Raw genomic sequence first — 21552 nt, 5'->3', positions numbered from 1 at the left:
CTAAAAACTAATCTATTTCATCACTAGCAACAGAAATACTAAACAATATCCAACATATGCAAAATTAACAATTTATAAAATCTTCTTAACAATGAATAGAAAGTAAACTCTCTAAATTTTCTTGGTAATTTAAAGAAAAATCTTATTATGTTCTTAGCAAATTCCAAAGGGTTTCCATAGTCCAAGCATCACACACACACCATCACGCATCCCCTTGTCGCCTTCCTTCACTATTGTTTTCCTTTTCCTTTATCTGCAGTAAGATGAAATGCAACTAATAAACAACAAGGCTTAGTAAGTACTACTTAGCTCACCAAAATCTCGAGATGTGCAAGCATGCTTTTAAAAATACTTTTCATGCTAGAATCTTTACTACTACTTACACTGATGGTACATGTAAACATGCATAAATACTTTTGTACTAATAGAGGAACTAAATCATGTTTAACTCAAGGAAACATGCATATACAAGCATTTAACTCTCTTAAACATATACAAGCATTTAACTTCCTTAAACTTGCTTTTTTCTTAACTTAACTTGAAACTTGGAAATTCTTCAACTTGAAAACTTTGCTAAAGCATATACTTGAAAATAAATAGCTTCACTTGGGATCCCTAAGGCGTAAGTACCATCTTATGCGCGTTCCCTAATAGGTTGGGGTAGCGAGGCACCAATCCTAAAAGAGCAGACCTTGGTCTACCAGGGCCAAGACCTTGGAATTGAACACCTTGATTTATTTACGACAATCTTGGAAGTCGGGTACTGACCTTTCAAAGTAAAATATCTTAATTACTTCTTCTTTAAATATCTTGGCATTTTAACAAGCACCTTGTGTACCAGAATCCCTAAAGTCTTGACTTTGGGATCTACTTAAGGCCTTGACCTTTTTCTTTCTTTTCTTTATCTTTCTTTTCTTTATCTTTCTTATACTTCTCCTAAGCCCACAATACTGATTGGGTATTCTTCCATATGCATCTACAAGTGATATCAACTAGGTAACACACAATCATGCATAGAACACAAAAGAAATCTGTACATATAATATTTCTACGACGAGAAATCAACGAAAAACACCTCTTACTACAGGTGAGCAGTACTTACTGTGTTATCTTGAACTTACTAACGCGAAACCTCTCTAGGATTCCGGTGAAACTTGAGATCCTCACGCTTTGCTTACGTCCACGTGTTCCTCTTGTCGAGACGAGTCGGAAAATATCAAAAGCTCCCTCGAAGCTCATCCTAGCCGGCCACCACAGGAAGCCCTAAGCTTTTTTTGTTTTTTTTTTCGCCCAAGCCAAGGAGGAGTCGGCGCACGGGAGGAAGAGGAAAGATTAGGTCGAGAAAATCCCATTATTTCACTTAAGTTCTTCTATTTATGCCTAGGGACATATTTATTTCTACATAAAATTATTCTACTCTCTTTTTTTTCAGCACACCCTTGTTGGGGCACCTTGTCATCCTAAATATTCTTAAGACTGTGCTTACTAAGGGGTTTCGGGGTTGAACCTTGGCTTGACAACTTTTTTTGCCGCAACTTTATTTCTTTTGGTAAAAATACCAAACGACCTCCGAAAATTCTATAAAAATACTCTAAAAATTTCTAAAAATTTCTAGAATATTTATAAAGCATTTCAAAATATTTATAAGCACTTTTAGAACTCAAAACAAGGAAATTTGGGGTGTTACAATTCCCCATACCTTATAAAAAGTTCATCCTCGAATTTAGAATAATTCTGGATATTTTTGTCTCATACTATCCTCACACTCCCAAGTAGCTTCCTCATGCTTCTGATTTTGCCAAATGACCTTCACTAGTGATACTTCTTTGTTTCTTAATCTCTTAACTTCTCTGTCCACTATTTGTGTAAGTATGCTCTCATAGCTAAAATCCTCCTGGACCTGTACTGACTGTGACTGAATCACTTGGCTGGGGTCGTGGACGCACTTCTTTAGCATGGAGACATGAAATACATCGTGTATTGCTGACATGTCTTGTGGTAAGTCCAGCTTGTAAGCTACTTTCCCAATCCTCTCTGTAATCGGGTAGGGTCCTATGTAGCGAGGACTTAACTTGCCCTTTTAGCCAAATCTCATCACTCCCTTCATAGGAGCAACCTTGAGAAAGACCAAATCCCCTACTCGGAATTCAAGTGGCCTACGGCGTGTGTCAGCATAGCTTTTCTGCCTACTCTGGGCAGTCTCGATTCTCTGTCTGATCTTCTGGATAGCCTGAGTGGTCTCATCTATCATCTCATTCTGAATACCCAACTCTACTTCCATTTCTTTCCTTTCACCTGCTTCTTGCCAGCAGATGGGTGATCTACACTTCCTACCATACAATGCTTCATACGGTGTCATCTTAATAGTGGTTTGATAGCTATTGTTGTAGGCAAATTCACCTAAGTACAGATACTTGCACCAACTGCCCTTAAAATCTAATGCACATGCCCTAAGCATATCTTCTAAAATCTGATTTACTCGTTCTGTCTGTCCATCAGTCTGAGGATGGAAGGCTGTGCTGAACTTAAGTTTGGTGCCTAGTGCATTCTGAACACACTCCCAAAAATGAGAGGTGAAGCGCCCATCTCTATTAGAAACGATGGATTTCGGAACTCCATGAAGTCTGATCACTTCCTTAACATATAGCCGTGCCAACTGCTCTATAGAGTAGGACACCTTGATGGCTAGAAAATGGGCAGACTTGGTCAATCTGTCCACTATCACCCATATCACATCATATCCATTAGTGGTTCTTGGAAGACCCGTTATAAAATCCATGGATATTTCCTCCCACTTCCACTCCGGTATTGGAAGGGGTTGTAGGACTCCTCCTGGTCTCTGGTGCTCCGCTTTGACTCTCTGGCATGTCAAGCAGGTGCTGACATATTTAGCGACATCTCTCTTGAGTCCAGACCACCAGAATCTCTGTTTCAAATCTTGATACATCTTGGTGGAACCAGGATGCATGGAGTAAGGTGTACTATGAGCCTCTTCTAGAATCTTCTTTCTTAGTTCCTCATTATTGGGGACACAAAGGAGGCTTCCCAGATAGAGGATTCCACTATTTGATACTCGAAACTCTGAATTTTCTTCTTTTTGTATCCCTTGCTTGATCTTTTGGATATCTGGATCCTCACTTTGCTTTCTCTGTATATCCTCAAGCAAGGTTGACTCTAAGGTCAATGCAGAGAGTTGCCCATAAATAACTTCAACTCTAAAGTCTGACAATTCCTTCTGCAGTGGCAATGCTAATGACGACAAGGACATCAGGGGTGCATTGGATTTTCGACTTAGTGCATCCGCCACTTTGTTAACTTTACTTGGGTGGTAGATGATTTCACAGTCATAATCTTTAACCAACTCTAGCCACCTACGCTGTCTCATGTTTAAATCTTTCTGGGTAAAGAAATACTTCAAACTCTGATGGTCTGTGAAGATTCTGCACTGAACTCCATACAAATAATGTCACCAGAGTTTTAGTGCAAAGACCACAACTGCCAGCTCAAGATCATGAGTGGAGTAGTTCTTCTCATAGTCCTTGAGTTGTCTGGAAGCATAAGCTATAACCTTCCCCTCTTGCATGAGTACATCCCCAAGGCCCATCTTGGAAGCATCACTGTATATATCAAAACTCTTGTCACTCTCTGGAACAGTCAGAATGGGGGCACTGGTCAGTCTTTTTTTCAGCTCTAGAAAACTTTGTTCACATTTGTCTGACCATTCAAACTTCCTATTCTTCCTAGTTAGGGCTGTTAGTGGAGAGGCTATTCTGGAAAAGTCCTCCACGAATTTTCTATAATACCCAGCTAAACCAAGGAAGCTTCTGATCTCACTGGCGTTCTTGGGCCTACACCAGTTGTTGACTGCCTCTATTTTGGCAGGGTCCACTTGAATACCTTCTCTAGAAATGATGTGACCTAGAAATGCCACCTGATCTAACCAGAACTCGCACTTTGAGAATTTGGCATAAAGTTATTTTTGCTATAGGGTCTGCAGTACTATTCTCAAGTACGTGTCATACTCCTCTGGGGTTCTTGAATATATCAGAATGTCATCGATGAATACGATGATAAATTTATCGAGGTATTCTCTGAACACTCTATTCATGAAGTCCATGAAGACTGCAGGAGCATTAGTCACACCAAAAGGCATGACTACGAATTCGTAGTGTCCGTATCTGGTTCTGAAAACTATTCTGGGTATATCACTTTCTTTCACTTTCAACTGATGGTATCCAGAGCACAAGTCTATCTTCGAGAAAACTGTGGCCCCTCTCAGCTAGTCAAAGAGATCATCTATTCTAGGAAGAGGGTATTTGTTCTTAAATGTTACTTTGTTCAGCGCTCTATAATCTATGCACATCCGCATAGATCCATCCTTCTTCTTAACGAACAACACTGGAGCTCCCCAGGGTGAATGACTAGGGTGGATGAAGCCTTTTTCTAGAAGCTCCTAGAGTTGTTCTTGTAATTCCTTTAGCTCTACCGGGGACATTCTGTAGGGTGCCTTGGAAATTGGGCCAGTACCAGGTGCCAATTCAATTTTGAATTCAACTTCTCGTGGGGGAGGTAGCCCAGGTAGATCTTCTGGGAATACCTCGGGATATTCACCAACCACCCGAACCTCCTCCTTCTTGAGTTCTTTCTGTTCCTCTACTTTCACTATGTATGCAAGGAAATCAGCACACCCCTTAGCTAACATCTAAAGGGCTATTAAAGAAGATAGGAACTTCTTGGTCCTCCTCTTTGGTGCTCCAATGAACTCGAATGGGACTTCACCCTCTGGACTGAATGTTACCTTTCTCTTACGGCACTCTACGATAGTATTGTACTTGCTTAGAAAATCCATACCCAGGATGACATCATAGTCTTGCATAGCAAGTACTACTAGGTCAACATATAGCTCTCGGTCTGAAATTCTGACCGGTACAACCTGGAGCCACTGGTTGGACTCCATGACTTCCCCAGAGGGTAGGGTCATCAAGAACTTGGAGTTCATGCTCTCTGTAGACACCTGGAATTCTTTGGCAAAGGGTACTGATATAAAAGAATGGGTCGCCCCAGTATCAAATAGTACAGTAGCTAAATGTTAAAAAATAACTACTTAACCTGTTACGACCGTGGAAGCACTAGCAACTTCCTCCTTAGTGAGGGAGAATACTTTGGCACTGGCTGAAACTAGTGGGGCTTCCAACCTTCCTTGACTGAGCTGGGGTCCATCCAGAGTTGCAGACATGTAGTGTAGCTGAGGCTTGCCCCCGTACTGCACCATCTGCTACTGGGATGTTTTGTACTAGTTAGGGCAGTCCTTGGACCTATGTCCTTCTTGCCCACAAGTATAGCATCCTGTGACACCCAAAAGACACGTCCCTGGGTGTGCTCTCCCACATTTAGGACAGGGAGGGTACTTGACTTGCTTACTCTCTGAACCCCCCTTCTGGCTGCCTGGCCACTGCTTCCGCTTATTGCTCTTGCCCTTCCAGTTCAGATTACTTGACTGGGGTTTCTGACCCCCTACTGTCTTGTCTTCTATCTTAACTGACTTGAGTTGCGTCTGTTGTACCTTAATGCTGTTCAGATAGTGCTCTGTGATTAATACACTACTGACCAGCTCTTCACCAGTCTGCGACCGATGAGTTCCACTACTCACATTAAGTGTTTTCTCTGGTCTCAGCATTCAGAGCATCAATCTGACTCGCTCCCTCTCTGTACTTACTAGCTCTGGGCAGAGACGAGCTAGCCTATTGAACCTTTTGACTGCTTCTTCCACTGGCAGGTCACATTGTCTGAATTCTATAAATTCTTCATAGTGTTTATTGGTGACCCGAAGATGGAAGAATTCTTCGTAGAACTCTGTCTCAAAGTCAGTCCAACTCATCTGGTTGGCTGCTCTCTTGCTCTTAATTCTCTCCCACCACATACGAGCATCTCCAGACAGGCAGAATGAGGCATACTTGACCTTCTCAACTTCTGGCCAATCAAGAAGCTCCATTGTGCTTTCTAGCGTCTTGAACCAAGACTAGGCATCCCAGGGCTTAGTCGTGCCCGAGAAGCTTTCCGGTTTTAGCTTCTGCCACTGGATAAGGTATGCTTCTTGTCTTTTAACTGTTGTGATGACTTCCGGGGCAGTTGGTGGGACCTCAGTCACCACTGGAGTCTCCACGTTTACAGTTGGGGGAGTGGTAGGAATTGGCTGCTGATTAGCCATCAGATTGACAATCACTTGTTGCTGCTCTGCTACTTATCTTTGGAGTTGAGCAACAACTTCAAAAAGATTGGTCTCAGTTGTTCTGGGCTCCTCGTTCTCCTGAGCTCGGTTCTTAGTACGAGTGATATGGGGACGTCCTCTTCTTTCCATCTAGTCATGCAGAGGGAAAACTTGAAATCATCACTATACTTTCTAGATATATCTTACTTAAGCATGATTCTTGACTTTAAACACATATGAGCAGTTACTTCTAAACATTTCTCTATTCTGCAAGCAATAAAGGAAAAATATAAAAGAAAGTATAAATACATTCTTACTTGAAGACAGCAAGGCTGATGCTGATGTGTGTGATGCTGGAGAATGGGAATGACTCTGATACCAACCTGTAACGCCCACCCTCCTAGTGTTCTCTAGGGTGAACGATACTTATCTATGAACTTTACTTAACCAGTGTTTCTTATGCTAATGATAATAGTACATAAAATTTTCCAAACTTAGATGTAGAACTTTTCCACTAATTTGGTTCTTACGATGAGTGACATCATAACATGCAGTTAAGTAGCATAAGTACCACAAGCTTCTTAATACATTCTTACTAAACATGCAACACATAAAGGATGCAAGTGATTTATTTCAACACTCAACTCATAATTCTAAAGCAGTAAAAGCATCTCTAACTATAATTGCATGCAAAGGGTCATAATGAATTTCTTGCACTCTTTAAAACTAATCTACATACAATGTATCAAATTAGCATACCTCACGTGCAAAAAGTATCAATCTGTAAAACTAATTAAGCATTTCTTCATTTTATTACTTTAGAATCTCATGCATATTCCTTAAAAGACATGGAATCATAATATCTAACCAACATTAACTAAAAACTAATCTATTTCATCACTAGCAACAGAAATACTAAACAATATCCAACATATGCAAAATTAACAATTTATAAAATCTTCTTAACAATGAATAGAAAGTAAACTCTCTAAATTTTCTTAGTAATTTAAAGAAAAATCTTATGTTCTTAGCAAATTCCCAAGGCAAGCATCACACACACAGCATCACGCATCCCCTTGTCTCCTTCCTTCACTATTGTTTTCCTTTTCCTTTATCTACAGTAAGAGGAAATGCAACTAATAAACTAATAAGCAACAAGGCTTAGTAAGTACTACCTAGCTCACAAAAATCTCGAGATGTGCAAGCATGTTTTTAAAAATATTTTTCATGCTAGAATCTTTACTACTACTTACACTGATGGTACATGTAAACACGCATAAATACTTTCGTACTAATAGAGGAACTAAATCAGGTTTAAGTCAAGGAAACATGCATATACAAGAATTTAACTTTCTTAAACATATACAAGCATTTAACTTCCTTAAACTCGCTTTTTTCTTAACTTAACTTGAAACTTGGAAATTCTTCAACTTGAAAACTTTGCTAAAGCATATACTTGAAAATAAATAGCTTCACTTGGGATCCCTAAGGCGTAAGTACCATCTTATGCGCGTTCCCTAATAGGTTGGGTAGCGAGGCACCAATCCTAAAAGAGCAAACCTTGGTCTACCAGGGCCAAGACCTTAGAATTGGACACCTGGATTTATTTACGACAATCTTGGAAGTCGGGTACTGGCCTTTCAAAGTAAAATATCTTAATTACTTCTTCTTTAAATGTCTTGGCATTTTAACAAGCACCTTGTGTACCAGAATCCCTAAAGTCTTGACTTTGGGATCTACTTAAGGCCTTGACCTTTTTCTTTCTTTTCTTTATCTTTCTTATACTTCTCCTAAGCCCACAATACTGATTGAGTATTCTTCCATATGCATCTACAAGTGAAATCAACTAGGTAACACACAATCATGCATAGAACACAAAAGAAATATGCACATATAATATTTCTACGACGAGAAATCAACGGAAAACACTTCTTACTGCAGGTGAGCAGTACTTACTGTGTTATCTTGAACTTACTAACGCGAAACCTCTCTAGGATTCCGGTGAAACTTGAGATCCTCACGCTTTGCTTACGCCCACGCATTCCTCTCGTCGAGACTAGTCGGAAAATATCAAAAGCTCCCTCGAAGCTCATCCTAGCCGGCCACCACAAGAAGCCCTAAGCTTCTTTTGTTTTTTTTTTCGCCCAAGCCAAGGAGGAGTCAGCGCACGGGAGGAAGAGGAAAGATTAGGTCGAGAAAATCCCATTATTTCACTTAGGTTCTTCTATTTATGCCTAGGGACGCATTTATTTCTACATAAAATTATTCTGCTCTATTTTTTTTAGCACACCCTTGCTGGGGCTCCTGGTCATCCTAAACATTCTTAAGACTTTGCTTACTAAGGGGTTCCGGGGTTGAACCTCGACTTGACAACTTTTTTTGCCGCAACTTTATTTCTTTTGGTAAAAATACCAAACGACCTCCGAAAATTCTATAAAAATACTCTAAAAATTTCTAGAAAATTTCTAAAGCATTTCAAAATATTTATAAGCACTTTTAGAACTCAAAACAAGGAAATTTGGGGTATTACATTTATAGTCTCCTGGGATGATGTTACCATTGGCTAACGTGGCTCGAAGGCGCCTTCAACGACATTTGAGGAATCCTGAATTGGATCCACGCAGCAACGATCACTTAACGACTTTGCCACGTTGGAAGCGCCTTCAATGTGCTTGAAGTCGCCTTCGATACTATTTATCCGAGGCACCCTCAAGTACATTGGAGCACCTTCGGCACTATATGTAGCAGCTTCGCTGCTAAAGCTCAAGGTGCCTTCAAAGTCATTGGCGGCGCCTCGAGCATTATCCATCCGAGCATACTTTTATTAATGTTCGCTTGGGTGATGTTCCAATTGTCTGGAATTGAGCTCACCCAAACCCAACTCCAACCTTCTTCTGAAGCAGGCATTCTCCCCGGTTTCTCATCCGTCGAATGTTGCACATGTCCTTCTTGTCTACTTTTGCACTCTTCTGCAGCTTCTCGTCCCTCAGATATACCGAGCCCGTCGACTCCCTTCCCATGTCATCCTTCTCGCCCGCTTCATCTTCTGCTCGACTTCTTATACTCCTAAGATCTAACTAGACTTGGTTGGCCACATTAAAAGTCAACTTGGGATACTAATAATCTTTCTCTTTTTGATATACAACAACTTAAGTTAAGTTAGGATAAACCCAAAATAAAATAAATAGTACTAAGTAAATGAATTTGCAATTATAACAAGAATTTGCAATGAAGTTCAAAAATACTCTCCCTTAACTTACTCCCTATTTCTCCCCTTTTGATCACATAAAAAAATAGGGAAAAATATGAAAAAAAAGCTATAAAAATTTTGAAAATATTTCTAGGGATTTGTGAATAGAATTAACAAGAAACACATATTTTTCAAGAATAATTTTCATAAATTTCTCCATTTTGCTAATTAATTCTCTATTTTGACAAAAATAATTTAAAAATAATTTTCTGTTTTGAAAAATCTTGAATTTTTTTTTTAAAATAAAAAAGAAGTAGTTAGATTAGTGTAAAAATTTCCACTATAAAAAAAATATTAATTTTGAATAGAATAATATGTTTAAGTAGAAATATTTATCATAATAATTAAATTGTTAAAAATAGAATCTAATTTCAAAAAATCATGATAATTTTGTTGAACATGTAAAATTTAATGTTTATCCATATAAAAAATTAAAGTTTTCAAAATTAACGTTCAATAATTTTTAATAATAAAATTTTATTTTTTAAAAAATTGTAATAATTCAAATAATATTAAAAAAATGTCAATTTTTTTTATAGAGAACATTATATTTTATCTTTAAAAAAAAATAAAATTTTCCAAAAGTATATCTGAAAAATATTTTAAATTTTAAAAATATATATTTTTTTAAAAAGTTCATAGAAAATACCTTAATAGTAAAAAATTTTCAAAAAGTTTTCTGTTATTAGATAATATTTTTATTTTGCACAAATAAAACTTTGAACAGAAAATATGACCAGAAAGTTGATGAACTAATTGATTTTACCAGAAATAACAAATTAAACAAATTGATTTTCTGTTGGTGCGGGAAGCATCCGACGATCGAACTCGTGTTTTGATAACGGCAAAGAATTCAAAGTTAAGATGTTTTGTAATCTAACAAGTCTACTTGAGAATGTCAGGAAAGTCCTAGCTGCGGTTAGGCAAAAGGGAAAACCCTAGAGGGTGGTAACCCTAGGTCATAGGGGGTGGTAACCCTATGCGGAAAGTCTTGGCAGGTAGATAGCTTCAGGCAAAAGTCCTAGGGGGTGGTAACCCTAGGTGGAAAGTCCTGGTGTCGCGAACGAGGTGAAAGTCTGGACTAGCCGGGAAGCGGATGTCCAAAGAAAAGTCCGAAGCATGAGCGATAAATCCGCTCGATCCGGAGGATCGGACTGGCAACAAGTAAATCTCCGAGTGGAGTAGGTGAGGACGCTTTCCGGAACAGAGGCGTCGGGTCGACCTAGGGTTTCCGGTAGGAAACCCGAAGTCGGATAGTCCGGAGACTATCAATATCACTTCTATTATGCGTTATGTGCTAACTTTGTGCTGCAGGGTATATTTGGGATTAATATATCTTGCAGGGACCAAAGTGCAAAGGTTAACCTCGGATGAACAGTGTCCGAGGCGCCTCCATGGAGCTTGGAGGCGCCTCGGGTGCAAAAGCTGACCAGGCTGCGAAGCTTCAAAGGAGGCACCTTGAAGGGGGATTAAGGCGCCTTGAGCAGGGTTTGAGGCGCCTTAAGCAGATGAAGTTCGACCAGATCAAGTTTGATCCGTGCGGAAGAATCGGCAGCATGGAGGCGCCTTGAACACCCTTTATAAGGGGGTTTCGACCAGCACTTCAGAAGATCAAGTCTTAAGTGATTCAAGTGCTACGTGCTGCTCCAAACGACGTTCCGAAGTGCTGCTACTTGTGCCCGACGACTAGGAGCTCCGAATCTTCATTTCTTTGTCGTTGGTATAATTATTTACTGTCGTTTATTGTACTTCAACTTGTAATCTTTTATCGAGCTTATAGTTGTTGCCCATCGGAAGCGATCAAAGATCGCGGGCCTTCGAGTAGGAGTCGCCTTAGGCTCCGAATGAAGTAAACGACCGTGTCTCTGTGTTTGTGTTTATTTACATTTTCCGCTGCGTATTTTACTCCGATAGTTTTACGAATCGAACGAAATAGCCACGAGCGCTATTCACCCCCCCCCCCCTCCCCTCTAGCGCGTCTCGATCCAACAATTTCTAGCTTGTATAGAAATTAATTTATTCAGATAAGCATGATTTTAATATGCAAAATAAATTATTTTTGACTGAATTAATTAAAAATTGTATATGATTTCTAAAGATTTTTCTAATTTGGTACTTGTGAAATCTAAAATACTAATTAAGGTCTTCGTAATTCTTAGGTTTTGAATTTCGAAGAATATTCAAATTTTTATATGCATAGTCATTTTTTAATTTTTTTATTTGTACTTTTAATTTTTAATTTTTTATTTTTAAATTATCATATACTATTACAGGACATGAATTTTCTAAGTTTAACTTTAGCTTAATATTTTCATTTTAGTTTTAGCATGTTTTTGAAAAGTATTTTTATAAATTTAAAAGATTCTTCAGAAAGTAAGACTCATAACTCACTTATCTCATTGCCTGATACTCCATCTTCATTGCTGTCTTCTTCTGAAGATCCTCTCCCTTCGTCGATGCTCATTTTTGAGGAGCTTTCATTGTTCCTCTGGTGGTCTGCTATCAGAGCTAATTCAGCATACTCTTCTAACTCTGATTCTGATAACGATGATTCATCCCATGTCATCTTCATGGTCTTGTGCTTCGATCTGGTTGGTCTTTTCTCATTGTCGGTAGGAAATGGAAATGTGGGGAAGCCCACGTTGCCCACTACTCTTAAGGAAAAAAGTCTCTTTTATCTCTCGGATAATTCCCATATAAAGAGTGCGTCCAAAGGTGGTTCACGAAGGGGAAAAAGAGAATGAGAGGAAGTTGAACATCCGAGGCTACAGGATTTGGTTCATGAAATTACGGAGAACTTTCTGATTCTGTGATTATTCTTCCCAAAGTAAGTCCTGCCATTACTGATTGCAAATCTACCAGAGCTCGTTGTAAGTGTTTATCATTTTAATTTATTTTAATTCATACATTTATAATTACCACAATGATATCAGAGCATGTGTTTGTTTTAAATGCATGAGAAATCCTCTTAAACCCTAGCCGGCATACCCTTATGTTCCCGAGATCGGCGACTGTGTGTCACGCCAGTGGAGCGCTGGAGACCGTATTATGATAGAAGAATGCCTATGGGAGAGTTACAGGTAGACCGATGACAGGGTCATAGGGTCACTCGTCGATGACAGCACCGCTGCAGAGCAACGTGCTTTGTCGGGCAAGGAGAGCCAGGCTTGCATCACAGAGGCATGCTGACGATGGCATTTCGGAGTTGGCAAAGGTATCCCGACTAGCTGACAATGTGTCAATGGTCGGGGCACATTGAAGAGCGCTAAAAATAACCTCTAGCAATGGCCGACGACGCGTTAGTGTCTGGGGGACGATGTGTCAGAGGCCGGTGATGCGATAATGGCTGATGAAGTGGCCTTCGTGGCTGGTGATTCGGTCACGGTTGCGTGAGGCGTGTAGCATGCGGTGTGCGAGGAAGAAAGCGGTGAAAAAAAAGGGACATGCTACGGTGAAATAATGAAGCCGTGATTTGAAGAAAAGTTTGATTTTAGAAAATAAAAAAAATAAAAAAAAACGAAATCTTTTGGTTTCAAATACACTAGAAAAAAAATTATTTTTTAATGTATATTTTTTTTTTCGATGTTTAAGATATATATATATATATATATATATATATATATATATATATATATATATATATATATATATATATATATATATATATATATATATATATATATATATATATAATACATTTTGGAATAAAATTACCTCAATTAATTGGTTGTCCAAGTAGACCCGATTTCGATTAAATCATTAATTGATTTAAACTAAACTAGTTTGATCCAAATCAGAAATATTTTGGGTTGATTTAATTGGACTTAGACCAGATTTGTTCTATTGGGTCAAATTTGATTAAATGGATTATATTTGTTCTAATGAGTCAGACTTAATCAAATGGCCATTGATTTGATCAAAATGACCTGAGTTTGATCAATAAATCTGAAATTGGATGAAATGAGCTTAGATTAAATAATAACACAACATAGGTCCAATTATATTAGTTTTAATAATGACAATAGACCGAGCTTAGGATCTGGATTCTTGATCGTCCAATCCGATGGGGCAGTAGACTAAGACTCCCGAAAATCAAGAAGATTTATTTTTCTTGATTGATTATATTGGTACTATGTCTGTATAAATTGAAGTAAGACGATTTTGTACTAGTTAGTCAGTTTTGTACTGACTATTTAATTTTAATTTTTCAGATGGCTAGTCATGATATACGATAATATGAGCTTTGGGAGGAGATTAAGGAGCTTGATTATGATCCAGTTTATAGAGTCGGATGGCTTATTGGTCGACTCGATTGGTTGTTCTAGAAACTCGAATGAAAAGAGTTTCCAGTCCAAGACAACACAGAAGATGGGCTCTGATCTATTCATTGTCGGAAAATCTTAGGCAGGTAATACTCCAACTTTGTGATGATTCTGAAGGGCACATCTTATATTCAGAGATGTATAGACAATTACTTTATTTCGCTTGGGGTCCTGAAGAATAAGAAGAGGATCCAGATGAGGATCTTGATGAATCCGAGGAGGATTTAGAAGAAGATCCCAAAGAATCAGAGGAGGATCCGGAAGAGTGTGTGGAGAATCCAGAGATGGATCAATTGTGGATCCGATGGAGAATCCTGAAGCTGTCTCACTTGAGATTGCCCCAAATGAGTCAAGACTAAAAGGGATAATATTGGGCACTACACTAGTGCCTGTCCTAGTGAGAGTGGTGGTAGCCTATCTAGTTTATTAGAGTTCTGTTATTATTATTATCATTATGTATGAACAATATTAGTCTATTTCAATCATGTTAGCTTGTTATATGTTAACAATATGCAGCATATTTATGTTAATGATATGTTCATTCATATGTTTGTTTATACTGTTTACTCTACATGATACATGATACTCTTTGATTAGTTTATTATGAGTTTAATAAATAATAATTAGTTCATTAGTTTGGATGTGTCTAATAGAATTGATCAATATTGATTTGATTGGTCATATGGATGATGAGTGAAAACATGGTTATCACTTGATTTTGTAAACCAACTCAAATTAATATTGAGTTAATCATAAATTGCATACATATGAATTACAATGAATAATAAATAATGTATTTATTTATGATAGATTATGACAACCAAAATTATTATAGTTAAACTAGATAAGGGTGAAAAATTTAACGGGATAATTATAATATTTAATTTGGCACCTCAGGATACAGTATGTACTTAAGGAACAAGAAGTTCTGAAGGTTGTAAATCAAGTTATGGTAGAACCTGTAGATGGTCCCACTACACAGCACAGACGAGATCTTGATGCCTATAAGGTATGGAAGAAAAAGGACTCCACTACAAAGGACATATTGATTAGTTCAATGATAGATGACCTAGCTTTTGAGTATGAGTCATATCTTTTGGCTCATGTAGTCTGGGCAACCCTTAAGGAGAAATACAGTGAAGTCTGAGCAAGCTTTGACAGCTGACGATCAAGTTTGACAGCTGACGATCAAGTTTGACAGCTACAAGAAGCGTCCGAATGTATCAATGGTTCAACACCTCAGAGAGATGTCGAACATGATTTGGGAGCTTAAAACTACTGGTCATGAGTTGACCGATGAACAACAGGTTCAAGTAGTTATTCATTCCCTTCCAAATTCTTGGGAGACCATAAAGCAGACCCTAACTCACAGTGAGAGTATCAAGACTTTCACTGACGTCTCACGTCATGTAGAATTGGAGGAGAAGAGAGTTGAATCCGTAAGGATTTCTGGACTAGCCTATGTGGTTGTCGGTTCTATTGGATTATCTAGATCCATAAAAAAAGGAATGGTTCAAGAAAGGAAAGGGAAAGAAGAAAGAAGCTATTACTATGAGACAAGGCCTAATCAAGAAGATATGAAAGACGACTAGAAAGAAATCTACAATCAAGTTGACTTGCTTTAACTGCGGCAAGAAGGGGCACTTCGCTCGACAGTGCACTGAGCCAAAAATGCAAATCCAAATATGTCTTCTTTTCTTGAGCATTTTGTTGCTAGTTCAGTGTTGTTAGCTGATTCTTATCCTTTGTGGATTATAGATTCGGGAGCAACCAACTATATAGCTCGGGAGCGAGTTACATTTGTAGAGTACCGTCGGGGTACCAACTGGCAACAAATGAATCTATATAGGAAGCAATGCAAGATTTGAAGTCAAAGAAGTTGGCACTTACAAACTCAACCTCTGTGGTGGTAGTGTTTTGTTTCTACATGATGTCCTGTATGCTCCTGAAATTTGACAGAATCTTATTTTCGTTACGTGTCTTCTTGATTTAGGGTATTGTATTAGTTTTACAGCCGATGTGTTGAACTTAAGATTGACTCTGTGTTAATTGGATATGATTTTTTAACAAATAATTTTATCGTTTTTGATGTAGAACCAAATGTCAATTGTCCAATTGAAGGTTATTTTTTGAACATTGCTTTAACTAGTGATGCAAATATAATTGATGAGGTTTTGCATGCTAGATTAGGACACATAGGATAAGAACGTATGAATTGATTAGCTAGAGAGGGTCTATTGGGCACTCAGGCTAAGATTCACTTATCTATATGTGAGCATTATCTTGATGAAAAAGTAACTAGGAAACTATTTGGTAAGACTATTAGAGCTAAACCACCATTGTAGTTAATTCATTCAGATATTTGTGGTTTAATGAATGTGAAGGCTAGATATGGAGCTTCCTATTTCATTACATTTATTGATGATTTATCTAATTTTTATTTTGAGTTATGAGTGATATAAATATTTTATTTGTTGAACTGGACTTGTATCCAAGTCCAAATTTATTGTATACAACTTTTTGGGTTTTAAGAATTAAATCCAAGTTCTTAGTGTTGGTACCTTAAGGTTGTTTTGATGTATTCAAACAAGTTAAGTGATACAACTCCGGATCAGCTCCAAGCCAATGAGACAGGACTGCAAGTCAAGATGTACGTCCCGAACCACGAGGAGCATGAAGAGGACTTACACGTGCTAGCTGAGCTGATAATGAAAACAAAGGTCAAGCAAGTTCAACATGTTGTACAAGCATTAACATCTCGTATCTTGGAAGGGCAGGCTATGGAGTTATAGTCGATGTCATGCTGAATGATCAACTTCATACAAGTCGACACTAAAATGGGCCAATTAGCTACGAAAGAATGGAATATCATGATGCAACATGTTCCTAGCCAAATACCATACTAGAATGGTGGAAAAACTCACCATTCTGGTTGGAATTGGTGTGCCATTTAATGCCACCTACATTTTGGACGAATTCCCAAGTTGGAGGACAGCTAGAGGGAGTGTGCATAAAGACTTGCATTCATCATCTTCTCTTTCCATGCATTGAAAACTACCATTTGTTGGAAAGGGAGTGTGCATGAAGACTTGCATTACTTGCATTCATTATCTTAGATCTCTTTCCATGCCTTGGAAACTACCATTTTCAGTTCTATATAATGTCTTGAGTAGATATCAAAGAGGGTAGCAAACATTATATTTTGAGAGAGTTTTCCTCCTTGTTGTTCTTCAGCAACTCTGCAGGGATTACGGGTGAGCACTTGTAATTCTCAGCACTTTTATAATATCGGTTCTTGGTTTTATTATAATCATTGGGTCGATATTCTCCATTGTTCTCATAATATTGGTTCTTGATTCTCTATAATCAACGGGTCAATATTCCATCCCTCCAAAATCTCCTTTGGACGATCCCGGAACTGAGTTCCAATCTTATTGTTGCTGGGTCTCGCGGCATTGTTCGTCGAGGTTCGCATCATCTTTGGTATCAGAGCCAAGTTCCAAATCAGGTTTATCTATCTTTCCTAGTGTTTATTTTGTTTTTATCATCACAATCTTGTTATCTTCATCTACTTTCTAGTATTGTTGCAAAAAAGAAAAGAAAAAAAAAGAAAAAAAAAAAAGGAAGAAAAAAAAAAAGAACAGAAAAGAAAGACAAAAAAAAAAGAAAGAAAAGAGCAGAAAAGAAAAGGGAGAACAAATATCGTTTGATTTGTTTTGATTGCATCTCGTGACGTGATTCTGTTTCCATTTGCATGTTTCTTTTCAACTCCGTTTACCATCTCCATTGTGCTGCTTTGATTTGATTTTCTCTATCATATCATCATTTCTGTTTGCTTCATATCTTCTTTCCATCGTTCCTTGATTGATATCGTAACCTCGATCCAACTGAGCCTAGAATCGGTATTCTGAGTTTGTTGGGTTGAATAAGTGTTTGCTTGTTTTGACTTAATTAGTTTCTCTAGAACTTTTTGGAGGAAAACAAGTGAGCAGAGAGAACTCAATTTTCTAAGCGAAACGCGAGTATTTTTGTGACATCCAACTGAGTGCAAATACGTGAGGGAGTGAGTGAGGATCCTCCTTTGTTCATAATATTTCAGTTGCAGCTCACTATGTCTCGAGAGCACGGTGGCAAGGTTGATCCAAGTGATGGAGGAGGGGCTGATCAAACTACAATCATGCGGGCTATGCAGCAACAATTTGAGCGCATGAATGTCGTGTTCAATGAGATTCAAGATCGGTTGGATAGGCATGAGGATCGGCTCGAACAACTTCAGCAAGAGCCATTACCTAGGCATCGGAGACCTGACCAGCGGCTACATTTTGCTCCAAATGTCCCAGATGATGACTATGATGATGGGGCGAGCAATGAAGTGGTCTCCAATGCTACTTGGAGGAGGTCTAGGGCTATCAGACCCGAAAGGCCAAGGCATGTTCAAAGGCAACACCGAGAAAGGGAAGCCGTAGATCGTAACATGGGCACCATCAAGCTGTCCATTCCTCCATTTCAAGGTAAAATGACCCTGATGTTTATATTGAATGGGAGAGGAAAGTTGAGCTGATATTCGATTGTCATAATTACTCGGAGGAGAAGAAAGTGAAGCTTGCTGCGGTGGCTTTTACCGACTATGCCATTATATGGTGGGATCAGCTGACCCTGAGTAGACGTCGAAACCGTGAGCTTCCCATCGACAATTGGGAGGATATGAAAGCCATTATGAGAAGAAGGTTTGTTCCATCTCACTATTATCAGGACTTACATTTGAAATTGCAAAGTCTGAAGCAGGGGTCCATGACTGTGGAAGACTACTACAAGGAGATGGAGATAGCCTTGATTCGGGCTAACATTGAGGAGGACCGAGAGGCGACCATGGCTCGGTTCATTTGTGGCCTGAACCATGAGATTGCCAATATTGTTGAGCTGCATCACTACATGGAGCTTGACGATGTGGTACACATGGCAATGAAAGTTGAAAGACAACTCAAGAAAGGAGTGCGATCATCTTCCAAGTATGAGGCTGCGAGTTCATCCCCTTGGAAGCAGAAGTGGGGATCATCAAAACCAATTGAGAAAGCAGTTTCAAAATCAAAGGGAGAGACGAATGTGGCCAAGGCACAACCTAGCAACAAAGATAGGGGTAACTCATCTTCCCAACCTCAAAGAAATCGTGACATCAAATGTTTTCGTTGTTTAGGATCAAGTCATATTGCTTCTCAATTCCTAAACAAGCGATCAATGATCATATTGGATAATGGGGAGATCGAAACTGAAGAGGAAGATGAAGGAAATGAGTCCACTCCATCAGTTGAAGATACTAGTGATATTGAGCTTGCTGTTGATGGCCAAGCTCTTGTTGTGCTAAGAGCTCTCCATATGCAAGCCAAAGAAGATGATGACGGGCTGCAAAGGGAGAACATCTTCTACACCCGCTGCCATGTGAAAGATCGGGTATGCAGTTTGATTATTGATGGTGGCAGCTGTGTTAATGTGGCAAGCAAGTTAATGGTGGACAAGCTTAGTCTACCTACCTTGAAGCATCCAAAGCCATATAAACTCCAATGTCTCAATGACAGTGGAGAAATGAAGGTAACCAAGCAGGTCCTTATTTCATTTACGATTGGAAGGTACACGGATGAGGTTCTGTGTGATGTTGTACTCATGCAAGCTAGCCATTTGCTTCTTGGAAGACCGTGGAAATTTGACAGACGGACCACACATGATGGGTATAAGAACCGCTACAGCTTCAACAAGGATGGTAGGAACATTACACTTGCACCTTTGACACCTCGTCAAGTATTTGAGGAACAACTCCAGATAAAAAAGTCCATTGCAGCAAGAGGAAAAGGTGTGGCTGAGATAGAAAAAGAAAATGAGAGTGAAAATGAAAAAAAAGATGGTGGACTAAGAATGAAAAAAGAGAGTGGAAAAAAAGAAAAGATTGAGAGTTCGGCCTTGAAAAAGAAAGAAGAAAGAAAAATGAGCTTCTATGCAAAAGAAAGAGAGATCAAAAGTGCTTTGAACTCCGATAGACCGATGATCTTGTTTCTATACAAGGAGGCCTATCTTTCTTTGGCTGACCATAATGTTTCTTTGCCTAGTGCTGTGATGTCTCTTTTGCAGGATTTTAAGGATGTCTTTTCCGAGGATATGCCACCTGGGTTACCACCCAAAAGAGGAATCGAGCATCAAATTGATCTGATTCTGGGAGCTTCCATTCCAAACCGACCAGCTTATCGAAGTAGTCCAGAAGAGACCAAAGAGCTTCAAAGGCAAGTCGAAGAACTTATGACCAAAGGACATGTTCGTGAAAGCATGAGTCCCTATCCTGTGCCTGTGCTGCTGGTTCCAAAGAAAGACGGGACTTGGAGGATGTGCGTGGATTGTCGAGCTGTAAGCAAGATAACGGTAAAGTATCGTCACCCTATTCCTCGCTTAGATGACATGCTTGATGAATTACATGGATCCACTATATTTTCTAAGATTGATTTGAAGAGTGGGTATCATCAAATTCGAATTAAGGAAGGAGATGAGTGGAAAACAGCTTTTAAGACAAAATAGGGGCTATATGAATGGTTAGTGATGCCATTTGGATTGATGAATGCTCCTAGCACATTTATGCGTCTCATGAACCATGTGCACGTGCATTTATTGGAAAATTTGTTGTTGTTTATTTTGATGACATTCTTATCTATAGCAAGAGTTTGCATGACCATATTGATAATTTAAAATGTGTGCTTGAAGCTTTGAGGCGTGAAAAAATATTTGCTAACCTTAAGAAATGCAACTTTTACGTAGATAGGGTTGTTTTCCTTGGATTTGTTGTTAGTTCCAGAGGCGTGGAAGTTGATGAGGAGAAGGTGAAAGCTATCAAGGAATGACCTACCCCTAGCACCATCACTGAAGTAAGGAGTTTTCATGGTTTAGCCGGGTTCTATAGGAGGTTTGTGCCAAATTTCAGCACCATCGCTTCCCCTTTAACGGAAATCATCAAGAAGAATATTGGATTTAAGTGGGGAGAGGCACAAGAGAAAGCCTTCAACGCATTAAAAGAAAAGCTAAGTACTGCTCCTTTACTACTTCTACCAGATTTTTCTAAGGTTTTTGAAATCGAATGTGATGCTTCTGGTATTGGTATATGTGCTGTTCTTATGCAAGAAAAGAGGCCAATTGCCTACTTCAGTGAGAAGCTCAATGGTGCAGCGTTGAACTACTCAACATATGACAAGGAGCTCTATGCATTGGTGCGAGCTTTGGAGACATGGCAACATTACTTGTGGTCCAAGGAGTTCATTATTCACACGGGCCATGAGTCACTGAAGCATTTGAAAGGCCAAGGTAAATTGAATCGTAGACATGCTCATTGGATTGAATTCATTGAAATGTTTCCTTATGTGATCCAATACAAGCAAGGAAAAGAGAATGTGGTAGCAGATGCTTTGTCACGCAGGTACACCCTTATCTCTACCTTAGGATCAAAGTTTCTTGGATTTGAGCACCTGAAGGAATTGTATGTGAATGATGCTGACTTTGCTGATATCTTTAAAGCATGCAAAAAGGGTGCATTTGATAAGTTCTATATGCTTGATGGTTACTTGTTTCAAGAAAATAGACTTTGCATTCCCCAAAGTTCTTTGCGTGAGTTGCTTGTCAGGGAGTCACATGGGGGTGGATTAATGGGGCATTTTGGAGCTGTGAAAACCTTGGACATTTTGAAAAAACATTTCTTCTGGCCTCATATGAAAAGAGATGTTGAAAGGATTTGCATTAGGTGC

At 38.8% G+C, this 21552-nt stretch overlaps 1 protein-coding gene across 1 annotated transcript; it reads left to right on the top strand.

Annotated features, from left to right (window-relative positions):
* The first annotated feature begins 17891 nt into the window (after positions 1–17891).
* LOC122004323 lies at positions 17892–20338 on the top strand. Its single transcript, XM_042559230.1, has 3 exons — positions 17892–18291; positions 18333–19573; positions 19901–20338. Exons 1-3 carry the CDS (start codon positions 17892–17894, stop codon positions 20336–20338), a joined length of 2079 nt encoding a protein of 692 aa, XP_042415164.1.
* The last annotated feature ends 1214 nt before the right edge of the window (positions 20339–21552 follow it).

This window comes from Zingiber officinale, chromosome 7B, assembly GCF_018446385.1.
Source record: "Zingiber officinale cultivar Zhangliang chromosome 7B, Zo_v1.1, whole genome shotgun sequence".
Lineage (NCBI taxonomy): Eukaryota > Viridiplantae > Streptophyta > Magnoliopsida > Zingiberales > Zingiberaceae > Zingiber > Zingiber officinale.
This window is presented reverse-complemented; position numbering and strand designations above follow the sequence as displayed.

Bases quoted from the DNA above. Each gene is read 5' to 3' on its own strand.
- LOC122004323 (XM_042559230.1), top strand. From the start codon at position 17,892: ATGTCTCGAGAGCACGGTGGCAAGGTTGATCCAAGTGATGGAGGAGGG. The intron at 18,292-18,332 runs GTAAAATGACCC...GGGAGAGGAAAG, and splicing joins GTCCATTCCTCCATTTCAAG to TTGAGCTGATATTCGATTGT. The intron at 19,574-19,900 runs GTATTTGAGGAA...TCTCTTTTGCAG, and splicing joins CACCTTTGACACCTCGTCAA to GATTTTAAGGATGTCTTTTC.